Source organism: Camelus bactrianus, chromosome 5, assembly GCF_048773025.1.
Source record: "Camelus bactrianus isolate YW-2024 breed Bactrian camel chromosome 5, ASM4877302v1, whole genome shotgun sequence".
NCBI classification, from domain to species: Eukaryota; Metazoa; Chordata; class Mammalia; order Artiodactyla; family Camelidae; genus Camelus; species Camelus bactrianus.
The window spans coordinates 76,854,433-76,878,461 of NC_133543.1; the positions used below are offsets into that span (position 1 = coordinate 76,854,433).

A 24,029-nucleotide genomic window follows, 5' to 3' on the forward strand; every position below is an offset into this window, starting at 1 on the left:
TGTTTTTTTTTCATTTTTATTGAAAGTCATATTTTTGTCTTTATTATGGAAATTACAAATATGAGTGTAATGAATACACAAATACCCACTGATTAGATGTAACAAAAGGTTCTGTTTTACCTATAATAATCTCATATTATTCTTATGCTAAAGAATTTTAAAGAAAATTACAATAATCATGACATTTAACCCCTAAATATTTGAGTATATATTTCTAAAAAATAAGGATATTTTGCCACATAACCATAATATTGTTAGCACATCTAACAAAACCATACTACCCAATACCCAATAAAACATTTTTCAAGAAGAAATTACTCTTATAAAGAGAGGAAATAACATATACCCAAGATACAACCTGGAAGAACTGTATTTAAATATTTAGAATCTACAGTAGTTTCCTGTGAGAGACAACAAAATAGCTCCCTTTCTTGTGAAAAATAAAAAGAGAATTTTTTCCATTAAACCATGAGAATGGACAACATAAACATGAAATTCTTCATGATAATGTATCTCTGTGTATAGATGTAACCAATGGGATAGATAATTTATCTTGAAAGGCATTTTTTTGGAGAATAAAAAATTCCTCAGTTCTTTAGTTTCTACTAAAATTGGCTTTACATAACCATCCCCACTACCCTGCAAAAAGTGAATTTCAGAGCTAAAGCACAAAACAGATTACTTCTCACAGCAGACACATCACCAATCAGTTCACAAAAACTGGATTTCTAAAATTGTTCATATTTTGTCTTAAATTATGTTAAAGATTTTATAGAGCTTCAAGCCTCAAAATGTATTAACAAGATTTTTATTACTGAAAACTATACTGACCTTCAATTAATAACATGAATTGCTAACTTAATATGTACCAGTTTTTCTGATTATGTATAATACCATTGAAACCTGTATGCTGAATATTTACTGACCTACAGCATGTACAATTTGTAGAACTGCTTCTTTCTAATAATCTATTTCTTGTCAGTTTCAGTAACGTTGCAAACAAAGAGGTTATACTTTGACAAAATTGCTAACTAAACACCATGGTACATGGTAAGAAGCCTCATTTGTGTAGCACAAGGTTGATAAAGAATAATGATCCTGCTGACTGCTGATTGCTGTGTTCACAAAAGGGAATGTAGAAGAAGTTAACAGCAAAAAAAGTGAATCATGATTTTGTCAAAGTAATTTTATGTAGCCTCTTGGAAAGAAAGGAGCAGAACAGAATAATTTTGATATTTTAAAATGACAAGGAACACTGAATTTAACTACACTTAAAATTTCTTCCTCCTCCACAGGAATTAACAATATATTTCTCACAGATTTCTATTACCTAAATGTCCAACCATATGAATAAGTGAATGACTCATATCACTGAAATATTTCATAGGGTTTTATGATGATATTTCAGGCAAAAATCCCATTTTACCTTACAGCAGGAAAATTTTTGGCGATTATGATTAAAATACAGGAAAGTAACAGTTCCATCAGTGAAATGGGGTTTGAGAGAAAGATGTGTACTAGATTACTTTTTCAACTTTAATAAAAATGTGTTACAAAATTGCTTTTAAGTTTGGCATCTACTTATTGCCTATTTTGTAAATAATTTTAAGATATCCCAGAGAGGTTTAAATCACTTGATGATAAATCATAAATAAGACGTTTATGGGTATTTGCAGGGACAACTAGCACAAAACCAGGAAGTGCAGCCCTCAAAAATCACTAAGTCACAGCACTATAAGGTCAGATTGTCCAGGGCTAGCTCCATGGGCTGCAACCAGCGCAGTCCCACGGAAGCCCACTGCTCAGAAGGATCCTATGCTGGGGTTTAACATTTTAAGGGCACCACAGTGAAATTCTCAAAATTTTTTTTGAATTTATGTTTCGTAAGTGAAATCCAGTGGGACCCTGGAGCGTGCACCAGGGGCTTAGAGCTTACTTCCTTACCTCCCCAGACATGTTCTCAGTGACCTCCTGCTCCCTGGTGCCCTAGACACTGCCCAGCCTCCCTCACCCCATCCCTGCCCATTACTCTTGCTGCCTTCTGCCCAGAGCAGCACTAAGATTGCATTAGCAGGAGAGTTGGTGAGGTAGGCCCACTTTCTGCCATGATCACCCTCCAGTGAGGCCCTAGGTATAGATGTGGGGAGGGCTGGGGTCCCACAAGAAGTCTGCTCTGCAACATCTTGAGGCAGGGCAAGGAAGCAATCATCTCTGCCTTGGGCTGGCCATACCACAGCATGTTTTCCAAGTGACTGAGTGGGGCTCTCTCACCTACCACTGATCCAGGTAGGCAACACTGACCCAGCATGGAGATATCAATCCCCTGGGGGACTCTCATCAACTATGGATTAAAAGAGCAGACCCATGGGTGGGGAGATCGACCCCTTCCCCAGCAAGGCCTCACATTTTCATTTTGCACTGGGCCCCACAAATTATGTAGTTGGCCCTGACTGTGCCTCTTACAAAAAAATAAACCCCAAAACCTTTATAAACACCATAGTGGGACATCTCTTTTCAACTGTGTGTTTGTTGTTGAGACTATCATCCCATTTCTCTCAGTTACCAAGAGCACCATATACTAATTTAGGCAGTTCTTTTTGCTTAGGGGGCCTCTCTTTGGTTTTAAATTCACCCTTTAAAGAATAAGATGAAACCAAAAGGAAATCACATTCTGAACAAGTTAAAAAAAAAAAACTGTACAAGCCTGGGCAAATTCCCATATAAAATTACCTCTCTCAGCTTTAATTTCCCCCTTTTAGAAGGGAATTAGATTTTAAAATATCCATGGATTCTCTTAAATGTAACATAGTTTTACAAAGTCTATTAAGACTAAAGTAAATCAAAACTAGCAAATTAACTCATCATACTTCTAACCTCAACTTAGTTAATTGTCTTCAAGGGCTCTTAAATTACTACAAAACATTAATTTAAAAAAAACTGTACCACAGAGAAATTAAAATATAAAATACAAAGAAACATTGCTCTTTAGCAAGCATCTCAAAATTTCAGGCAGCCATGTTAAGACTTCTTAAGTTAAAGTCATAGTTAATATTACTAAACAGTACCAGTGACTACCCCCTTATTCCACTGCTAAATAAATTCATATTTCTAGAATTGAAGAGAATTTCTTCCTCCTAAACTTTGGGTCTCCAAAATCCTAGTACTCTTCCTGGCTCCTGACATGCAAAACAGAGCTTCACAGACAAAGGTATCTGAAGTGAGGTAAAAGGAAGTGAAGAAATCTGATGACGGTATCTCTCTAGTATTGCTGAATTGGAGTTCAGGCCAGAAGGAGCCTCTCCGGTGTCTCTGTGCACATGCCTGGCCATTGTAGAGAAGTCTCTTGTGGTTCAATCTATGATAGCAACTATGGATTAGATTTAGATGATCTGGAAGTGTGGGAATACCTCAGTGGTAGAGTGCATGCTTAGTTTAGGTCCTGGGTTCAATCCCTAGTGCCTCCATTGAAAAAAAAAAAAAAGAAAAAAAAAAAAAAGATTTAGATGATCCCAAGGAAGCTGGATTGGTCTGGAAGCTAACCAAGAGATTTAGGCCAAAATTTCCCCAATTTAACTAGGGCCCTCCTACAAATCCTTTAAATATGAAAATACAGATACTCAGTACAGACTCATGGTTCTACTTTAATCTAGAATATCATCTTGGGTTTGAAACCATATCACTCTCCGGAGACTGGAGAAAACAAGATGACACTAACCTTGATAGGATCACCCTGCTACAGAATTGCTCTAATGCTTGATTTGCATTTTCCAAAATTATGTAATTCCCATAGAGCACCATCTAGATTGGAATATACCACAGTGCCCAATTCTTGTGATTAAACCCTGTATTGGGAAAGATGAAAACCTCAAAGAGACAGACATAAATTTTATACACACATTAAGAAATGTTGTCATGGCAACTTGGCTTGAAGATACGTATTTTTAAATCTAAGTAAATTTAACATTCAAAACATATTTGCATCTCCTTCTAAGGCTCTGTATCAAGAATATTTTTTTAAAAAAATTCCAATTCCTTCTGAATCTGCACCTCCTTGAAAGCTTAATAAAATCCTACAAATATAATAGCAGCATGGACTTAAGCACATATCTTCAGAAGGCTACGAGAAAAATTCAACGGGAAAGCCCAGTAACGTCGTTCTTCAACTCCTAGAGGCCCTAGGCTTCTCCCTCTACATTTTAAATTGTGAGCAGCCTATGCCATATAATCTCTGCAAGGTCCTTTTAAGCTCCAAAAATCAATTACCTTTTAGCTAATGACCTTGCAACACAAGCAACAAATCATGAAAGACGAACACACCTAATTGAACAACAATTCATACAAATGACTTCAAATAAATAACTGCTCTTTAACCTAGTCAAACCAATTCTCTTAGCTTTGTTTCTTCTCACTCTGAATGATCTCCAGTATTCAGCATCAATGTTGACAGTTTTTCTTAATAAGATACCTAGCTTAATTCTCTTGATCATAAACTAAAAATAACAAAAATAATGGTTTGACACTAACGGTACCTTGTGCTTCTTCCCCCTGTAACTACAGCCTGCAACTGAGGCCTTCTGTTCCTTGTCATGTATTCATCTACAAGTTCTTTCCTTTGTCCCTTCCAGCCACTAACATAAAGTGTCCCTGAGTTGCTTCCAAAGCCAGCGAGCTGAAGTGCTGGAAAGTTAATCTTTGACACATGAGACTTTGGGGGTCTTCCTCCTGAGGTGAAGCACAGAAGAGACAGAACACAGCAAATGTCACGTCTGTTTCATTCACTGCTATGTCCCCAGTGACTGCCTAAGATCTGGCATGCATTTAGTGACCAATAAAACACTTCTGCCTGACTAAATGGGCTCTGTTTCTTTGGAAAGAAATGGAAGTCAGGAGAAGCATATAGGAGAGAGTCAGTAGGGTAAGAGGGCGCTGTGCTCTGACAAGGAAAAGAGGTGGAGGCAAGGGAGTGAGAGAATATGAAATTCTGGTGGTTTGGTTCTCAGAATATGGTCATTACTAGCCTAGAGAATTTCTAGACCATGCACAGGTTAAAGAACTAGCTAACACATGTTCCTTGAGCCTCCTACTTGTCTGTAGATCATATTGGACAAAATGGGTTCTGTTCTACAGAACACTACATTCCCATGGAACACTGTTTTTCAAGATACTAGGAAAAACTGGAAAAAGGGGCACCTTCATCAAATACATTTGGAACTTTCAGTGTTAAGCCAAGTTAAAATAGGTTTCCTCACAGTAGAACTTCTCAGTACTTCTAATTTACTAATATGCATTATAGGTATCTAAGAATGTATGTAACATGTATAGAGAACCTCAGAACGAATATGATCAAGGAAACTTTTCCTCAGAGTGTCTCACAGGATAGTGTTCCATGATACACTTAAGGAAATAATATTCTTGCTAACCTAATAAATGCTGATCCTTAAACATTCCCTGATTCAATGATGGTCTAGTGATAAGATACAGAAGGAACAAAGGACTACTTGCTTACCAACTATTTTGATTGATGTTTTGTAGAACTATAGCCTATTCTAAACCTATGCTCACACCTAATAGAGGCATCACTGAAGTATGTCCACACAACATCTTAAATATTTCCAGTAATGGGGTACTTAGCATATCACAAAGTACTATTAGCATTAGAAATAGTTTGGTTCTCTGGGAATCTTTTTCAACTATTAAGTAATTTCAGGAATTTCCTTTATTTTATTCTATATGCACAGAAAACCTCAAAGATTTCATTCATTTATTAAAAAATGTTTACTGATTGTCTTTTTGGAGACAGGCACTTTACAACTTTATCTACGATACAGTTATACTGGTGGGGTGACACAGTTTCATTCTCTACCATCACTTGTTAAAAATTAAAACAAGAATTTGCCAGTATTTTAGATGTAAATAAAAAAATTTAAATTACCAAACAGGACTATTTGTGACTTATTGCTCCTGGCATTTTATCCGTGCTGTAACAATATTCATTCCCAATCCGTAGAAAGACAGCCACCAAACTATGAACTGATAAAATGGGAAGCAGACTAGAAGAAGGAATGTCATTTCCTGCCTTTTTGTTTATTACCTGGATATTTTACAAAATGGCTCCCAGTTCAAATTTAAGAATTATCCATTCACTCAGCATCATAAAGTTCTATAAATCAAACATGAAATTGACTTATATTTTAAAAGTCTAACCCCCCAAAAGAAGACCTTACAAAAATGAAGTAACAAAGAAAAATGTTTAAAATGCTTTAAATGAAAGGTAGACCATATTGTTGTGATTGCAATAGGTAAAAATACATGTAAGTGGTAACAACAAAAAAAATCAAGTTATACAAATGGCTGCTGATGGCAGCTTATTAGTTTTCTTTTTTAAGATTTCTTCTAACACTATTGTTACATTACTCTTTTAATCATCTTCTTTAGCTATTATGAACTGTGTATCATTTGAAACTATTGCTTGATTCTCTTAAATAAAAATAAAATATACCATTAAACCCCACTGAAGATATTAAGATAATTTGAAGTTTAGATCTTTTTACTTACTGTTTCCTAGCTAGTATTTGTTATCTTCACTCACAGTATTTCTTCTCTCAGGAATTAAAAACTATTTTAGTTAGTCCTACCTGTACCTACTGTTATGTTCTAAGGACTAAAGGAGATGGGTATATAAAGTATTTGGTTTGTAACAAATGCTTGTTCCAATCCCTTGTTCTACTTTCAGCAAGTTTCAATCTCAGTCCTTTTTTTGATCAGAGCAGGTCACTCACCATGCTCAAAGCAACATTGTATTGAGCCTTTTTTGCCGGCGATTTCCTCTGACTTCTGCAGTAACAGTAACTCTTTGTTGTCATAGCCTCCCTCCCCACAACTCCTCCCCTTCTATCTTAATCACTAGTCTTAGGAACTTAGGCTAACAGGCATAGGACTGGCTAAGAAAAAAAATAAAAAATAATAAGTCACTAGCATCAATTTGTTGACATTATAAAAACCCGCCCTTGAAAAGTGTCCATTTCACTCGCAGCTGTTTTCTCACAGCTACTAAACGACTCCTTAATTCTACTGGTCGTGTCCTCACTTTTACACATTCAGTAGAAGTATGTTTTTGAAGCAGTTTTCAATCTGTCAACATAACCACATGTGAAAAAAGTACATTTTATAAAGGTTAATAGTACTTTTTGTGGATCTGGAGGAAAAAGAATAAAGATGTCTTCAGGGAAGAATCTTTATGTGTTTGCCCCGGAGTTCAAAAACAACATGGATTCTTAAAATTTCCTTTTAGAAGTTGAAATGCCATCCCAATTTGAACTTAATTATATTGAAGATTTTCATTAGGATAAGAGTAATTTCATTTCTTAAATGCTCACTGCAACATCTAGATTGTGCTACGACTTTAGTAACCTGGGTGTACTAATATATAACTGTTTTGATAGAATGGGTGGAGAAGTAAGGCCATTTTTAAAGTTGACAAGAATAACAATATCTGAGAAGCGAAAGAGGAAGAGAAAAAGAATGACAAAAGTCTGTGCTTACATTCTGAGTGAGATGAATACTCATGTTCCAGCTGTAGAAAACACTACTGCTTCATAATACATTAAATGAAGAGAATATTACATATAATGTCAGTAAAAATTGTATGTGGAATAAGAAAAGAGAGTAGGAGGATCTACCTCAGAAGTTTAACACTGGTTAAGTTCAAGTAGTGGGAGTACAGGTGATGGAATTTGCTATTTTTGTGCTTCTGTATTTCCTAGATTTTCCTACAATAAACCTATATAATTTTTCTAATAAAAATAAAACATTTTGTGTTTAAAATATAAACTTTTAATATAAAGAAAACAAATAAATAAATTTTGATATCAGGCCTACAAATAAGATAGAATCTATTTATATAATAAAATGAAACTGCACATTTGCTGGCCAGCATATTAGTTTTTTGTTTTTCCCAAACACATGCACGGAATTAATTCTGCTTTGAATTTTATGAGCCCAAAACATGGAAGAGCCCTTTCATTACACACAAAAAATGTGTTATGTTGATGTTTTTTAACAATAAACCTCTAAATTATAAAAAATAATGCAAATCAAAATCAGTGAAGAAATAGTTTTTAAAAAGCCAGAAAGCTATAAAACTTAAGAGCCATGCTACGTACGAGTCACCAGTGATACTGAAGCTACTAAAATGTAGGTCATTTGGCAAAAGAAAATAACACAGAATGGATAACTTATTTTATACATGATTAACAGTATTTTTATTTTTTAAAAATCCTCCAGAAGATGACTTATTTTTAATGTTTTAGGTTAGTCATGTAACTCTGGGTAAAATGTGCTTATTTAGCTGATTCTATTCTCCTCTATTTTCTTTGATTCCAATCATTATTAGTAATTATACAGTGCCTCATTCATTGGCAATATGCCAATGCCCTAACTCTCTGGCTCAGCTACCCTGTTTTTGCCCTGATCATTGCTGCTGATCAGGTCTCACTTGCTTTAAAATTCCACTTACCTCATCTGATTTTACTGACACTTGGTTTACACATCAATTGCCTACTCTAACCTCTCACTGCCAGTTTCCAAATCAATGAAGGTACTTGGATAACAAAAGGAAGGTGCTCTATATGCAGAAAAGCATAGAAAATAATAGGCGGAGGGAATAAATTTAACAACATGCCTTTTTAGAAACAACATGATGCTATGAACTATGAATACATTTCACTTTAAGTTTTAGAATTTAAATTATTCCATAAATTAAACATTTTTGTCAGAAATAAAGGCTGCATATGATTACTTAGATTCTATGTTTAACCACTCATGACTAGGTCTAAAATGTTAGCTGTATAACCATAAACACAGCACAAAATAACTCAGTTAATAACATTTTCGAAACTAAAATTACAAGTAGAATTCAGCAGTGTCAAACATAAGCCCACTTGCAAACATTTATCATTATTCTTCTTTTCTTTGCTATCAGCACTTGGCTTGTTTCCTTCAGTGTTATCTTTAAAAAAATGTATTTAAAAAAAAATTCTTCAAGAACAGTGTAACCAAAAAAAGTGAACTAAAATACAATGCTGTTAATAAAAAGTATTAAATATAAAACTTATCAGTACTAAAATGTAAATCTTGAAAGATACTTAACATATTTTTGAAATAACCCCAATATTTCTTGGCTTACTAGTGAGAATGAGAATTTTTCTAAAGTTTATTAGCTGTTTCCCCCCCGTGAAAGCTGTTTATACATGTCTTTTGTCCATTAATCTACTGTATGTTTTCTTACCAAATTGTATGAGCTCTTTATATGTAATATCGATATCATCCCTGTCACGTATTTTGCAAATATTTTCACCCATCTTTTTTTTTTTGGTTTTGATTTAATAAGCTCTCATTTCTTAATTTTAAGTTCATTATGTTTAGAATATGACATAATAATAAAAAACAAATTAAGGAATTGTTTTTTCCAAAAATGAGAATTAGTGGAATAATATAGTGCTTATAAGATTTCCACTGAAAAAGGACAAGCAAACCTCAATCTTAGTTTGCTACTTAGAGGAATACTCAAAACACATTAAAAAAGAACTATATTATTTTCCAAATGATTCAGAACTGTTCAAAATGATGAGCCTTGTATCAGTTATGAAATGAACACAGTTTGTCTGGGAAGGCATAACAATAGCAAATACAAGGTAGGTTATTCTATGATTATTCAAATCTAATAACAATGATTAAACATAAACTAACTTATACTTAGAAAATAAAAATATGAATCCAAAAAATAAAATTACGGAAAATCTTACTTTTCCTCTTTAAGGTGATTTACTGGAAGTATGAAAAGGAGTTAGGATTACTTTTCTCTTTTAGGAATATTCAGAAAACATTATTGTGCTAAATAATTTCTCTTCAAGAATATTAGTTTTAGAGATCAAACTAAGGCTAAGCACATGAAAATAACGGCATAGAATGTGATAAAATAAAAATTAAAAGTAGAAGGCTTCCCATTAAAATTATCACTATATTGATGCAATAAGTATAAATGCATATCATGCATTAAGACAATCTGATATACAAAAACCCAAATTTGCATGATGAAGTACTCGTTTATACTACACAACGATACTTGGTTTATAAAAGGATTCAATACAGATTTTCTAAATGGTCATTTTCCTCAACAAAGTTAAATGTGTAAAACTTTAATATCTCTTTGAGACAGTGATCCAAGCTTCTTCCTTGGATGATGTCACCAGTTCATACTTTGTTTCAACAACTTGTCCCTCCACAGGGAGTAGGTGCAGCCTCCTTACCAGTACACTCAAAAGTACTGTGGCCACCATATATGCAAACCTAGTCAGGAAGAAAGTCACCTGGTTACTAAAGATTAACACTTATACTCTAATTATATAGACTGTTCATTCTCATTAACAGTGATCATCAAAATTATAAGTACAAAGTCTGGCATCTTTCCTTTCAATTTCCTTTCTCCATCATCTCACCTCAACTCTGGGCACTCCTGTGTGCCTGAGAACCCGAGCAAGGAGAAGGTTTTCATTACCGATTCATCATCAAATCGCTCTGGATCAAACCTAAAGAGAAGATTTGGGACTGATCACATCATAGCTCCACTGGCATTGTACATATTTACATGATAAGAACACAAATATATGATAAAGTTTAAAAACTACTGGAGATAGAAACTGCTGTCACATTATATTTAAACTTCACCTATTATTATGTTCCCAAACTCTTGAACATATATTCAATTCAGTCTCTTTTTGCTTATTATTTCCAAACAACAGATGCAAAATACATTTCTCTAGAACCAGGAAGAAATGAAATTGTAAAATGTGCTCACAATATTTTATGAGATATAAGGATAAATCATACAAAACCATATAATGAGTATTTAAATTTAAGAGTGTTCAAAATATGTTACATAAGACCATCTGATCAACGTGAGGCATTTTACATTGCCTCTTCAATTAAAATTTATTTCTTAAAATTGGAAACACTAGACTTAAAATTATATTCCTCAATTACATTAGACAGACTTAATGAGGGAAATAAAGAGGCTAGGAAAGATTTTTTATTGTACAGAATTTTACTGTCTAAAAAGTCACTGGGAAAATGGATATTTTAAAACAAAACAAATAACCCACCGACCAAAGGAGCATAAAAATTCCTCCCAAAACAAATGTTTTTAAAAGATCTCAACACTACTATGAGGGAAAAAAAAAAGAATTCTTTCTTTTTTTAAGAAAGTCTAAATTACCTTTCACTTTTGGAATACACCATATTTACAGTCTATATAAAAATTTGTATCAAATTTAACCAACTTTTCTTTTTAAAAACTATCTTGAAAACTGAGACCCTAAATGTTCACTTGAAGATAACAATGTATTCCCAGATTAAAAGAGAATCAAATTTGATTTTTCCAACTATTTTATGAAATACCTCACAATTTTAAGGATTAAAAATTAAATAAAAGCCAAAATGAAAAATAGATAGTTTAATCTCAAATACTGGAGGTTTTTCAATTTTAAATATTAATTTTTTCAGCTTTATTGAATTATAATTGACAAATAAAATTGTACTATATTTAAAGTATACAATACAATGATTTGATATGCATACACATCATAAAAGGATTCCCACCCTCAAGTTAATCAGCATAGCCATCACATTACATATAGTTACCATTTCATGTGTGTGTGGTTAGAACACTTAACTTCTACTCTTTTAGCAAATTTCAAGTATACAATTTGGTACTATCAACCATAATCACCATGTCATACATTAGATCCTCAGACCTTACTCATTTTATAACTGAAAGTTTGTACCCTTTGCCTGCTCCCTATTCCCTATCCCCACCATTCTGTCCCCTGGTAACAACTATTCTACTCTCTGTTTCTACTCTTCTGTTGGAAGTTTTTTGGTTTTCTAGATTCCATATAAATGATATCATGAACAAACTTAACTATATAAAAACATTAGCTAAATACAATTCCCTGGCAATACACATTATACTTACAGCTGTTTTTTCTGTAAAATTCTTACTTTTTTCCCCCCTTGTGGTTGGGAAGATGCTTGATACGATTTCAAACTTCTTAAATTCACTGAGATGTTTTTTGTGGCTTAACGTATGATATATCCTATAGAATGTTCCATGTGCACGTGAAAAGAATGAGTATTCTGCTACTGTTGGATAGGAAGTTCTACATGTGTATGACAGTTCCATTTGGTCTAAACTGCAGTTTAAATCCAATGTTTACTTATTGATGTTCTGCCTAGACGTTCTGCCTACCCCACTGTTGAAAGTGGGGTACTGAAGTCCCTTACTATTATTTCATTGCTATTTCTCCCTTCAGATCTATTAATATTTGCTTTATTTACTGAGGTGCTCCAAAGTTAGGTGTATAAATATGAGAAATTGTTATATCCTCTTGATGAACTGATCCCTTTATCATTACATAATGATCTTCTGTCTCTTGTTACACTTTTTGGCTTAACATCTATCTTGTCTGATTTAAATATAGCTTTATTTTGGTTTGCATTTGCACAGAATAACTTTTTCTATCCCTTCACTTTCAGTCTGTGTCCTTACAGCTGAAATGACTCTGTTATAGGCAGCATGTAGTCAAGTCTTTTTTTTTTAATCAATTCAACTACTCTATGTCTTTCGATTGGAAAATTTAGTCCATTTACATTTAAAAAATTATTGATAGGTATAGATGTGCTAATGACATTTGGCGAATTGTTTTCCAGCAGTTTTGTAGTTCCTTTTTTCCATTTCTTCCTTTGTGACTTCATGATTTTCTATAGTGGGATGCTTTGATTCCTTTTTCTTTATACGTTGCACATTTACTACAGGTTTTGCTTTGTGGTTATCAGGAGTATTACATAAAACATACTATAGTTCTAACTGTCTATTTTAAGCTGATAACAACTTCAAATGCATACAAAAGCTCTACATTTTCACATTTTCCCTCAACATTTTATGTTTCAGATGTCACATTTTACATCTTTTATTATTTTGTATCATTAACAAATGATAGCCTCAATGGCTTTCAGAGCTAGATGTTTCGGGAGCCCTTCTCTCAGGTGGGAGTCTTTAAAGCTGGGGCATTAAATGTGTGATCCAAATCCCTCGATTCTCAGAGAGAAGCTGGGAGTTGGGGGTTCCCTCCTGATTGCATGGCACTGTGCTGAGGGTGAGGTTTATGTAAAGAGTGTGTCTCAGCCTTTCCTACCTGTTTCAAATGTAGGTATTTTCTCATTTGCCCACTGTGTAGGACTCACTCAGCTAGTTTCTGGATTTTTCTCAGAGGGAACTGCTCCACGTGAGCTGTACACTCAATGCATCTGTGTGAGGAGGGAATTCAGGAGCTTCTGTGTCATCATCTTGGTCCCAGTACATACTGAGGTTTTGATGTTTATCACCATTGTTTTATCACCATTCCTACTTTAGTATGGTTTTTCTGTTGATAATATTTCATCCTTTGGTATAGAGTAATATTTACATTATTAACCATTTAAGCTATAAAATTTGAACCAGGGTTTCTTCCTCTGAGACACTGCCAATAAAGTAACAGTAATAATGCATTTCTATGCATTTATTTTTGTAAATAAATCATATCTAGACATTTTTCTACAAGGAGAATAAGGTGATATTAGTTACTCAGAAAGAAAACTTATAAAAACCACAATGAAATATCACCACATACCTATTAAACAACTAAAATAAAAAATGGTGACAATAATTAATCCCACTGAGGCTAGAGAAAAGCTGAATCTCACAAACACTGATAGTGAAAATCTCCGAAAAATAGCCTGGCAGTTTCCTGTGAAATTAAACGTGCACTATAACCCAGCAATCACACTCGGGCATTTATGCAAAGAAATGAAACCCTATGTTCACACAAAAACTTGTACATAAATGTTTATAACAGCTTTATTCATAATATCAAAACACTAGAAACAACCCAAATGTCTTTCTTTCAGTGGGAGAAAGCTGAACAAACTGTACATCCATACAATAGACTACTACTCAGCCATAAAAAGATATGCAGCATGCGATGCTGACCTCAAGAGCATTAAGTTTAGTGAAAAAAGTTAACCTCTTCATCTTTCTCTGTGTGACAATTATATTTAAACTATAATTAATCAATTGTCTCTACACGGTCTATCTCAGTCCTGCGAACATTTTTTTTAGTGTGAATTAGTCTCTCAAGGATCATCTCAAGGTGCTTACAAAAGTGACTCTCTGGACCTTTCACAAGAGATAAGTGATAAGGTCCCAACTTAAGAAAGCTTTTCCTTGGCATACAACATTATTACTAACATTTCCTAAATTTTATTACATTTGATTCCTAAAAATTATTTCCACATCTTAGCATATATTCCTTTCAGTATTTTCAACTTGTAACCTAGATTCTCTGAGTGTTTTGAGGATAAGAATAATGTCAAAATCTCCAGCAAAGTTCTTATACTTTTCATATGGTACCTAAAATTTACCAAAAAACTTGGCATTTTTCCACATGAAAATTTTTTAAGACTTTAAAATTTGAAATTTTAATTTTTTTATAACTATAAGCATACTTTTTTTAAACTAATGTATATCCTTAATTTTGCTTAAAAAAGCCCCTTGGAAAACAAAACTTACTTAATTTTTACAGCAAATTTTTTGAAGGACTGCTATTTCATTTATTTATAGACTTCCCTTTAATTTAATCATTGAACCATTAAAAACTGACAGAAACCCATAAAATGTCCCACCCTTATGCTCCAGAAGTAGGTTTCCTAGTACTTCAACCATGCCATAAATCCTGCCCCTGGAGTTGTACACAGCTGTCTTAGCCCCAATCAACTCAATATATAACCTTCTTACAGGGTGGTAAATCTTAACCCATTCCTTTAAGGCAGAGTTGACCAGATGCTTACCTAGGAGGCAAACAATATGACCATCGTTCTTCATTCTCACCACGTAACAACAGGAGCAAAACACCTACTTTCTGACCTCAACTAGAGAGTTTAATAATTGAGACCAATGGAAGGAAAACTAAGAAACTGCACAAGCAATACCTACTTACCAATAAAAGAACTGAAAATTCTATTGGAATTAAAGGATAATTGTAGAGATCAAGTAATTAAATAGATCTCAGGATAGAATTGGTGATGGAGGGACAAAGAGTAGCAGACAGCAGGTTCATGAAAGAAAATGTAGTGAGCAGAAGACATACAGGGAAGGCAGCCACTTTCTTTTGTTACATCACTGTTACGTATTGAATTTTCTCCTCAAAACTTAGAAAAGGAATGCAAAACATGCAAACACATAAAAATCAATAACCACAAAGACAACGACAGAAATTTCATACTTGTATGGTGATGGCCAAGTACTGGGATCCTGAAGTACCACTCCAAGGGCATAAAGGACAAGGGTCTGCAAAAAAAAAAGAAATTACTCTAGTTATTCAAGGCCTAACAGAGACAAAATGACTCCCAGAAAGCCAACTCATCCTAAAAGCTCTTTTAATATAGATAATGAATACAAAATAAAAAATAAAATAATAGAAGAAAACACAGGCCATTACTTTGGTGATCTCATAGTGAGAAGGCATCTCTAAGCATGTCACAAAATATCAAAGCCATAAAGGATTAACAGACTTAACTATATGAACATTTAAAACCAGTATCCAGTAAAAACAAAACAAAACACACCATAAAACCAGTAAAAAATAAATAATAGACAAGAAAAAAATATTTCCCATATAATTGACAGAATATGTATAATATACAAAAAGACAAGCTCACTAGAAAGAAGATATATCACAAAAGAAATACAAGCTGTTAGTATATGTATGAAAAGCTGTTCAGTCTCTCCAATGATCAGGGTTTGAGACAACTTTTCATACAAGATTCACAATATATATAAAAGATTCATAAATCCAGAGGTGGTAAGAATATGGAAAGGAAAAGCGTTCTCATATACTGTTGCTCAAAATATAAATTGCCTTTTAGAGGGCAATTTAAATTTTACACACACACACAGTTTGGCCCCAAAACTCCATTTCTAAGGCTCTACCCAATACCTGTACAAGTATGTAATTTGTAATAATGAAAAAATTAACGTCAGTCTAAATTTCCATCAATGGGGACTACTTAAATAAATGATGGTACATTCACACAATGCAGTAATTTACATCCATTAAAAATAGCTAGTTGGATCTGCAGTAAGTGCCAGTTGTATTAATAGCCATGATATACTCAGCGAAAGAAAATTAAAGAACAATATATGAAGAGTAACCTTTCACATATAAAGTTGGTTTTTTAAAATACATACATATATATATGTGTATGTATACACACACACAGAGTAACACACATACACAGAAAACAATCTGCAAAATACACACTAAACTATTAACAATAGTGCCTATGGAGAAGTGAGCCTTTCTTTTATATTGTTTGATCTTTAAAACAAGCATATATCATTTTGCTATGTAAAATAACTGTCTTTGATTTAATAACAGGTAGCATTTACTAGACACTTTAAACAATAAAGACTTATAAATACACACTAAAAAAATTGAAAAGAATAACTGAATGAGTTAAGTATACCAAATGTTTCCTACCTCCCTAGGAATAATAAATTTGTCAATCTTTCCTTCAATATCTTGAAGCCGGGCAGAAACTGGGGTCAGTTTTGCAGTCCGAACAGTTTCACAAAGCACTTGCCGACAGTATCTGTTTAAAAAAATTTCTCTGAATATCTTTATCTGGGAGGGGCAGTTGGAAGTGTACATACATTAAGGTATCATTCAACAATTTTCATAATCTTCCTAAATTGAACTAGCCACATCATAATTCTTACCTGCTTAAACTACCTTACATATTCGAGGTATATAAAGTTCAGGTGAGTAAAAATTTAAAACAAACAAAAAACATTAAAAGTACCAGAAGAAAACTCAAACAGTATTTTTACAATTTTTGAGTAGAAATGCAGTTTACTTTTAATAAAGGAGTTAATAAAACTTTTAATAAAAGACTTTTCTACTTAAAATTATAAAAATATTGACACAATGATGAATACTATGAAGAAAAATACAAATAATCTGACTACAGAAATTTTTGTTACATACTTGCAATCATCATAAGTAAAATTACAAGTAGGAAAAATATTTACAGTAAATATATCCTTAGTGCATCAAAGCTCTTTAAAAATCCACAATTAAAATGATCAACTACCCCAACAGAAATATGAACAGAAAATATAAAAAGCAAGCCATACACAAAAAGAGAAAAAAACACAAATAGCCTGGAAACATAAGAAGTGATTTTCAATCTCATTAACAATGGAAATATTGCCAATCAAAGCAAAAATTTTTTACCTGCCAGATTAGCAAAGATGAACAAGAGTACTGTCATAGACAATACTAATAAAAATAGAGAAAATGACATTCATGTTCAGTTGGTAGAAACACAAATTGGTACAACCTTTCTGAAGGGTAACTTGGCAACACATATGAAAATACGAAGTATGCACCACTATGAGAAGAATAAAAGCTAAAATGAATTGAAATCTTGCTATGAGCCAGTTCTGCTAAATACCTTCTATGCAGTATCTCATTTAATCCTTATAAGAAACTCATGGATGGTATTATTTTTTTATTTTACAGGTATAAAAAATGAGGCAATTGTTTAAGATCACACAGCAGGTTAAGTAGTATTGAGAGGATTCAAACATAAGTCTGTTACTCCATAGCCCCTAATCATAAATACCTACTGTATATATTCTTAAATAATAACCTCATTTCTTGGACCTTATTAACAGAAATAATTGGAAATATTAGCAAAGATATAAGTATAGGAATGTTGATTTTTATAATTTCTAAAAAAGATAAAAGAGGAAACATTTTTCTCTTTGAACAAAAATTTTGGGGGGGTACCTACTACAATAGAAGCACTGTATTAGATACTGAGCTGCAACAGTGAACAAGACAGATACCCTCAAGAATTTCAAGGTCTAGATGGCAGAGGAAGGGACATCAAGAATGAACAATTAAAAAGGCATAGTAACTGTTATGATAAAGAAATTTCAGGGTGTTAGGGAATACATGGCAAGAGCACCTAACTAGAGAAAGGACCCTGCAGAGAAATAAACACTTAGGCTGAGACCTGCAGAAAAACCCCGAGTTGTCTACAGAAGTGAGGAAGAAACACTCTAGACAAAGGAACAGTCTTCAAAAGTCAGAAGATAAGAGAGAGAGCTTTACATCTGAAGAAATAAAAGAATCTCAGTATAGCTGAATCCAAGGGTATGAAGAGGCACAAGTAACAAGAGGTAAAGTGGGAGAGGAATGCAAGGCCTAGCTCCTGAAATGCCTCGTAAGCTAAATAAGTGAGTTTAAATTTTATCTTAAGGGCAACCAGAAGTCACTGCAGGATTTTAAATTGTTGGAGTCATCTGATCAGATATGTCTCCCCAGATATAGAAAGATGACTAGCACAGTGATTCTCAACTTTGGCTACACATTAGAATCATATGAGAAGCTTTTGAAAATTTCTGATGCCCTGAGATTGTTGGTTTGGGATTGGTCCCAGGTTGTACATACAGTCACAGGCTCCATCCAGTAGCACTCTGGAGAATGCACTGGAGGGATGCAAGATCCAAGGCTGTTGAAATATCCCAGACAAGTTGATGGTGCTCTGCATAGAGTGGGGGCAACAGAAAGAACTAAAACTAAACTTCCAACTAAATTTTGTCTGGAAAGTAACACCAATAGAATATAATCACTGATTGGATGTGGTGGAGTTACCACATATAGGAACACTGTCCAAAAAACACTTAGAGAAAAAATGGAACTTAGAGGAGAGTTATATACTTTGTATTTTAAAATGTTTGTAAATTTTTTGTTTGAAATACATATATATATGCAAAGAAAAAGTCTGGAAAAATAATAAAGATAGTTAACAATTGTTTTCTCTTATGGGTACATTTAAAAAGGACATTCACCTTCCACTTCATACATTTCTGTATTATAAAAACTTCAAAAGACAAGTATGTATTACTTTTAAAGTTAAAAACGTAATAAATAAAGTTTCCAAAAAATCTGAAGTATTTGTAACAGAAGTCTCCCTGTGAAACCCACAGCTTCAAGTTCTTTCCAATGGCTATATCCCTATCTTCTTTTCTATAGTTGAAAGATGCTCCTATTTTTTGCTATTATGAATAATGTTGCCATGAACATTCACATACAGGTCTCTGTGTGGACATATATTTTCATTTCTTTTGGGTAAATGCCTGGGATAACTGTTGGGTCAGATGCTATATTTAACTTTATAAGATCCTGCCACACTGTTTTCCAACAGGACTGTACCATTTTGCAGTCCCATCAACAAAGTATGAATGTTCCAATTACTAGACATCACTGACAACTGATTTCATACAGGCTCATGTAAAGGTTTCCCAGAACTATCTTACGATTTTTAAAATTAAATGATCTATCAAAATCTGTATGTAAATATTTTAAATCCCATAAAAATATATAGCCTTCCCAGACATTTTACAATTATCTTTAAATTAGATTGACCAGTTCAAACTTACATTTTAATGATCTCCTCTTTCTTCTATTGTGTTCTTACCTGAGCTCTTCAATTTTCTCTGGAGTAATAGGACCCTTTCCAAAAACTTGGTCTATCTCTTCATACAGTTTTTTCTGAACTTCTTCACAGGTGGTTAAAAAACAGATTGCCCAGGTACACACTAGGTGAAAATTTATATTAAAAACAATGAAAGCAGCTAATTCATAGTTGAGTGCAAAATAAGAAAAAAACTTACTATTTGTTTTGGTGTTTTCTTTTTTTTTTTTTCTGACACAGAAGATATATAAATGCTACCAAAAAATAAAACAAGATTGTTCACAGATTTTGTACTTCATGAACAGAACATGAACATTTATAGAATACTCCCAAAAAGAGACAGTGAAATTTTGAAGATTTCTTTGTTAAAACTGGCCACCAAATGCATTTTACCTTAGGTAAAATAGTATTGATAATAAATAAACTTCACATCCGGGAAAGAGTTAAATGTTGATAACTGTGATAGATTGTCTGGTTCACTCAAACTTGTAAAATCAAAAAACTGATTTATCAGTTCCCTCAGGAGTCTTAATGAAATGATTCATACAAATCAAAGTAGCAGAAGATTTATCTATAAACCAATAGTCCAAATTTTTACTTGTAATGGTAGATATACTGGTTCAAGAACTGAGACCAGTTATTGCTTAGGACAGTGCTTCTCAAAAATCTGGGAGTTGTTCAATGGCACAACCCTACCACCCACAGAGCCTGGCTTAGTAGGTTTAGGGTGTGGTCCAGACATCTATACTTCCAACAAATACCACAATTATTTTGATGAACACAAAAAGCGGAAGATCACTAGCTTATGGCCTACTTTTGCTTAAAATGGCTCATGGATTATATTCACTGAAGAAATCAAAAGCTAAGAAAACTACACGCTGAACATAAAACAGAACAGAGTAGTTGTATTTCCTTTAGGAATCCACTGGGATTACAACTGTTCATTATGGAATCATCTAGACATACAGCACCTCTTTCCCTAGATTATGTTTGCAATGACTCTGTCTAATACTATTTCTATGTCAAGTATTTTTAAAATGTTTTTAATATCTACCTCTACTTATTAAATTATCTCTTTCCTGAGCTAACGGGTTGGCTTAAATCTGTCTCAAAGTTAATTTTTCTTAATGTTTGCCAAATTCACATATTATCTAATTCCAATGCCTGGAAAAGACATAATTCACTTTCTACACTAAATATTATTGTATCATTAAAATCAACAGCTACCTGGTACTCAATTATTTTGATAGTTTACTCACACCCAGAGTTTATAAAAGGCATATGAATAATTGTCCTTAACTTTTTCCTACATATGTTTCTTAACTATGACTTTTGAGTGAACTGTAGAATTTTATTTCACAAGTGACGTGAAAACTTATGCAGACAGTGTACAACAGGTACATGTATGCAATTTTACAACAATATGTAGTAATATACAATAGTGAAAGATTTAGCACAGGGATTTGCATACAGCAGGCACTCATACACCCTGCTTGACTATATTATCACTTAAAATTAATGTAACTGTATAAGCTTAATAACCTCAATGGTCCTTCTGTAGAACTCTATTAAAGAATATGACTGGGGGTATAGCTTTAAAATGTGATTTTAAGCCACTTAATATTCTTTAATTACAGTATTGAACAAAGATACCATTTTAAAGTTGAAAGATACCTTGCAGGTCACCTAGAGCTAAACCCTTATTTTAGAAAAGTAGAAAATGCAGAGGTCACTATCTTGCTCAAGGCTACTTAGTCAAAGAGGAGGGACTTTAATGAAGGTTTCCTGCGTATTTGGCCTCTCAAAAATTTCAGAGATGCCTTAAAAACGAACCATTCCACATGCAAAAATAAATAGCAGTACTCTGAAAATTCCCCCTAAAAACTGCAAAAAAAAAAAGATTAAAATATCAACTCAACCTTGGAAATGGTAACTTTTTGTGGTATCCAGAGCACAACTGTGGTATCAGATTTTTTTGAAGGTTTTTAGCAAAGATACATTTTAATGTAATGAATTTTTTAAACAAGTATGCTTTAAAAAGGTTCAATATATTGTTTTTGACACATGCTTACCTAAATTCCATTTTATCTATAATATTTGGACATCTCTAGATGTCAAGATTTTTGCAAAGAAGAAAAATTTATGAGACGTTGACATTTGTACCTGCTTTTAATTTCCTTAAACAGAAAGAGTTGTGAATGAAATCCTTCAAGTGAACATAAGTGTTTTAGATTTTAAACTGATGTTTTAATACTTTCTTTACCATTTTATGTTAGCATATTTTTATGGATATATACGAATTTTTATAAATAATGTATGAATAAATGGTAGTCTGATAAACTAAAAACCAGTAAGGAAACTTAGAAATATATCACACATTTTAGAATTTTAACTAAAAATCACCTTCAAATCCACCAAGAGAGTTCTTTTAAATGATGGTTTCTGTGGCCTATATCCTCTGCTGGCAAACCTTAATAATAGCAGACTGAATTGAAGTCAAAATGAAAAGCCGCAGCAGGAAACTGAAAAGCTCACAGCTCTGACTGCAAAGGTGTCAATAGCAGTTCATTTTAAAGGCACTAACTAGAATTCACAATCCATAAACTGTGTCAAGAAATTTATGGCAATGTTCAGAGGTGTCACAGAGCACCTGGGGTGAGAAAAAAAAAAAGGTGCCTGTGTGAATCAAGCCTTTCAAACAAGAATAAAACAGAAGGAAGGGAAATTATAAAGAGGTCTTGCAAACAAATATTTTCTTGATTTTAGAATAGCTTAATCCTTGTACATTTTATAATCTATCTCAAAAAGAAATCAATTTATACTTACATTTAGCAGTTATTATGCAACTGGCCAGAGAAAATATCATACTGTCTTCTAGGATCTAGGAAACAAAACTAAGTTTAGAAACTGTGAAATGTAAAGTGGCCTGTATAAGGCCCCAGTAAAATACTCTAGAGTATAGAACTGGGGTTAAGGAAAGGAAAAAAAGTATGTTATTTCTTTAGGACTCTTTTCACTTAAAGAAAACCCATGTAACGTAAAAAACCAACCTAAATACTACACTGCTTTTTTGATACAGCAAGCATTTTTTTTTATCAGGCAACTTGACGGGCTCATGATACATCCAACAAACTGGCTCAGTCCTATCCTTCTGGCTCAGCCGAGTGCAGCAATGAAGACTCAGGAACAGGGGAGAGGAGCCTGCAACTGTCCGGGAGCCTGATTCAATTTCTCTACCCACACACACACCCAGAAAACCACTTTTGTCTAGGAGGACTCACATGCATAGAGCAGGGCAGAAGATTCCTAGAATGAACAGGTGTGGTAATAATGGCTTCACTCCTGACCTTTGCCTGACAACACCGCAAACACACAGCCCCCCAGTAGTGCGCTGGGGTAACAGGTGCACACTGGGAAGGAGCCGAGCCCACCTGATCATGCAGGCAGAGCTGCTTAGTCGATAAAGGCTTATATAAGTCCTCCTGTTATATGATCAGACACACTTTGGTTCAATATCTGCTTACAAATATTAAATATTATATAGCTGCTTCAAAGAGCTAAATAACAGGAAACTAAACACTTGCACTGTTTATGGATGATGTACAACAAAAGAGAAGAAAGCCACTGAATTCTAGGGGGGCATTTGGGGTGAATGAATAAAAGCACACTCTATACATGTCTGATTATCTTTTGTTTGATAAACGTTTAACAAATTACATCACCTGTTGGTCATTAAGATTCCCCTGTACTAAGGAGTCAATGAAAATACGTTCACTGAAGTTTCTTCCTTTTCGTTCTTTTATAATTTTCTTTAAAATAGATTCCAGTTGCATAAGGGCTTAGAGAAGAAAAACAAAAAAAGATTTTAGAATATAAGCATCTGTGAGGATTGAATGCTTTTTGTATTTCTGTACAATGTTCCTATGTGCAGAATAAAACTTTCAAAGGTAAATGAGCAGTAACCAACAATTTTTTAAAAGCTGATTTGTTTAAACTCATCAAATTACTTCTCTTCTTTTTGTTAAAATTAACATATATACCCAAAAGTGCATAAAACATTTATGCACAATTTAAGGAATAACTATAAAGCAAACACTCATAATGTCAACACCAGGTCAAGAAGCAGAATGATGCTAACACCTTAGAGATCTCCACACACATACACCCTGCCCCCCGCCCCAATACCATCCACCTTCCTTAGTCCTGTCCTCTTAACTGCATTCTTCTCCCGAATCAGACAGAAACAGATGTGAAACAATCAGAAAAGCACATTCCTGAAACGTAAAAGATTATTAACTGATACCCAACTGTAAAGAGAATTATCCAAAGATCATTTCTGAGACCCCCTCTTATTCGACCTATCACAGCTTTTGATGTTGATCACTCACTCT

General features: G+C 33.6%; 1 protein-coding gene across 1 annotated transcript in view; it reads right to left on the bottom strand.

Annotated features, from left to right (window-relative positions):
• The window catches only part of CYP20A1 (cytochrome P450 family 20 subfamily A member 1), a 52,749-nt gene continuing 28,720 nt past the window's right edge, over positions 1-24,029 (bottom strand). The window contains exons 7-13 of the mRNA XM_074364148.1: positions 23,361-23,476; positions 22,465-22,519; positions 19,642-19,762; positions 16,632-16,743; positions 15,375-15,439; positions 10,497-10,586; positions 1-10,347 (exon numbers count right to left, since the gene is read on the bottom strand). Coding sequence (XP_074220249.1) covers positions 10,197-10,347; positions 10,497-10,586; positions 15,375-15,439; positions 16,632-16,743; positions 19,642-19,762; positions 22,465-22,519; positions 23,361-23,476 — 710 coding nt within the window. The 3' untranslated portion in view covers positions 1-10,196. The remainder of the gene's footprint in view (positions 10,348-10,496; positions 10,587-15,374; positions 15,440-16,631; positions 16,744-19,641; positions 19,763-22,464; positions 22,520-23,360; positions 23,477-24,029) is intronic.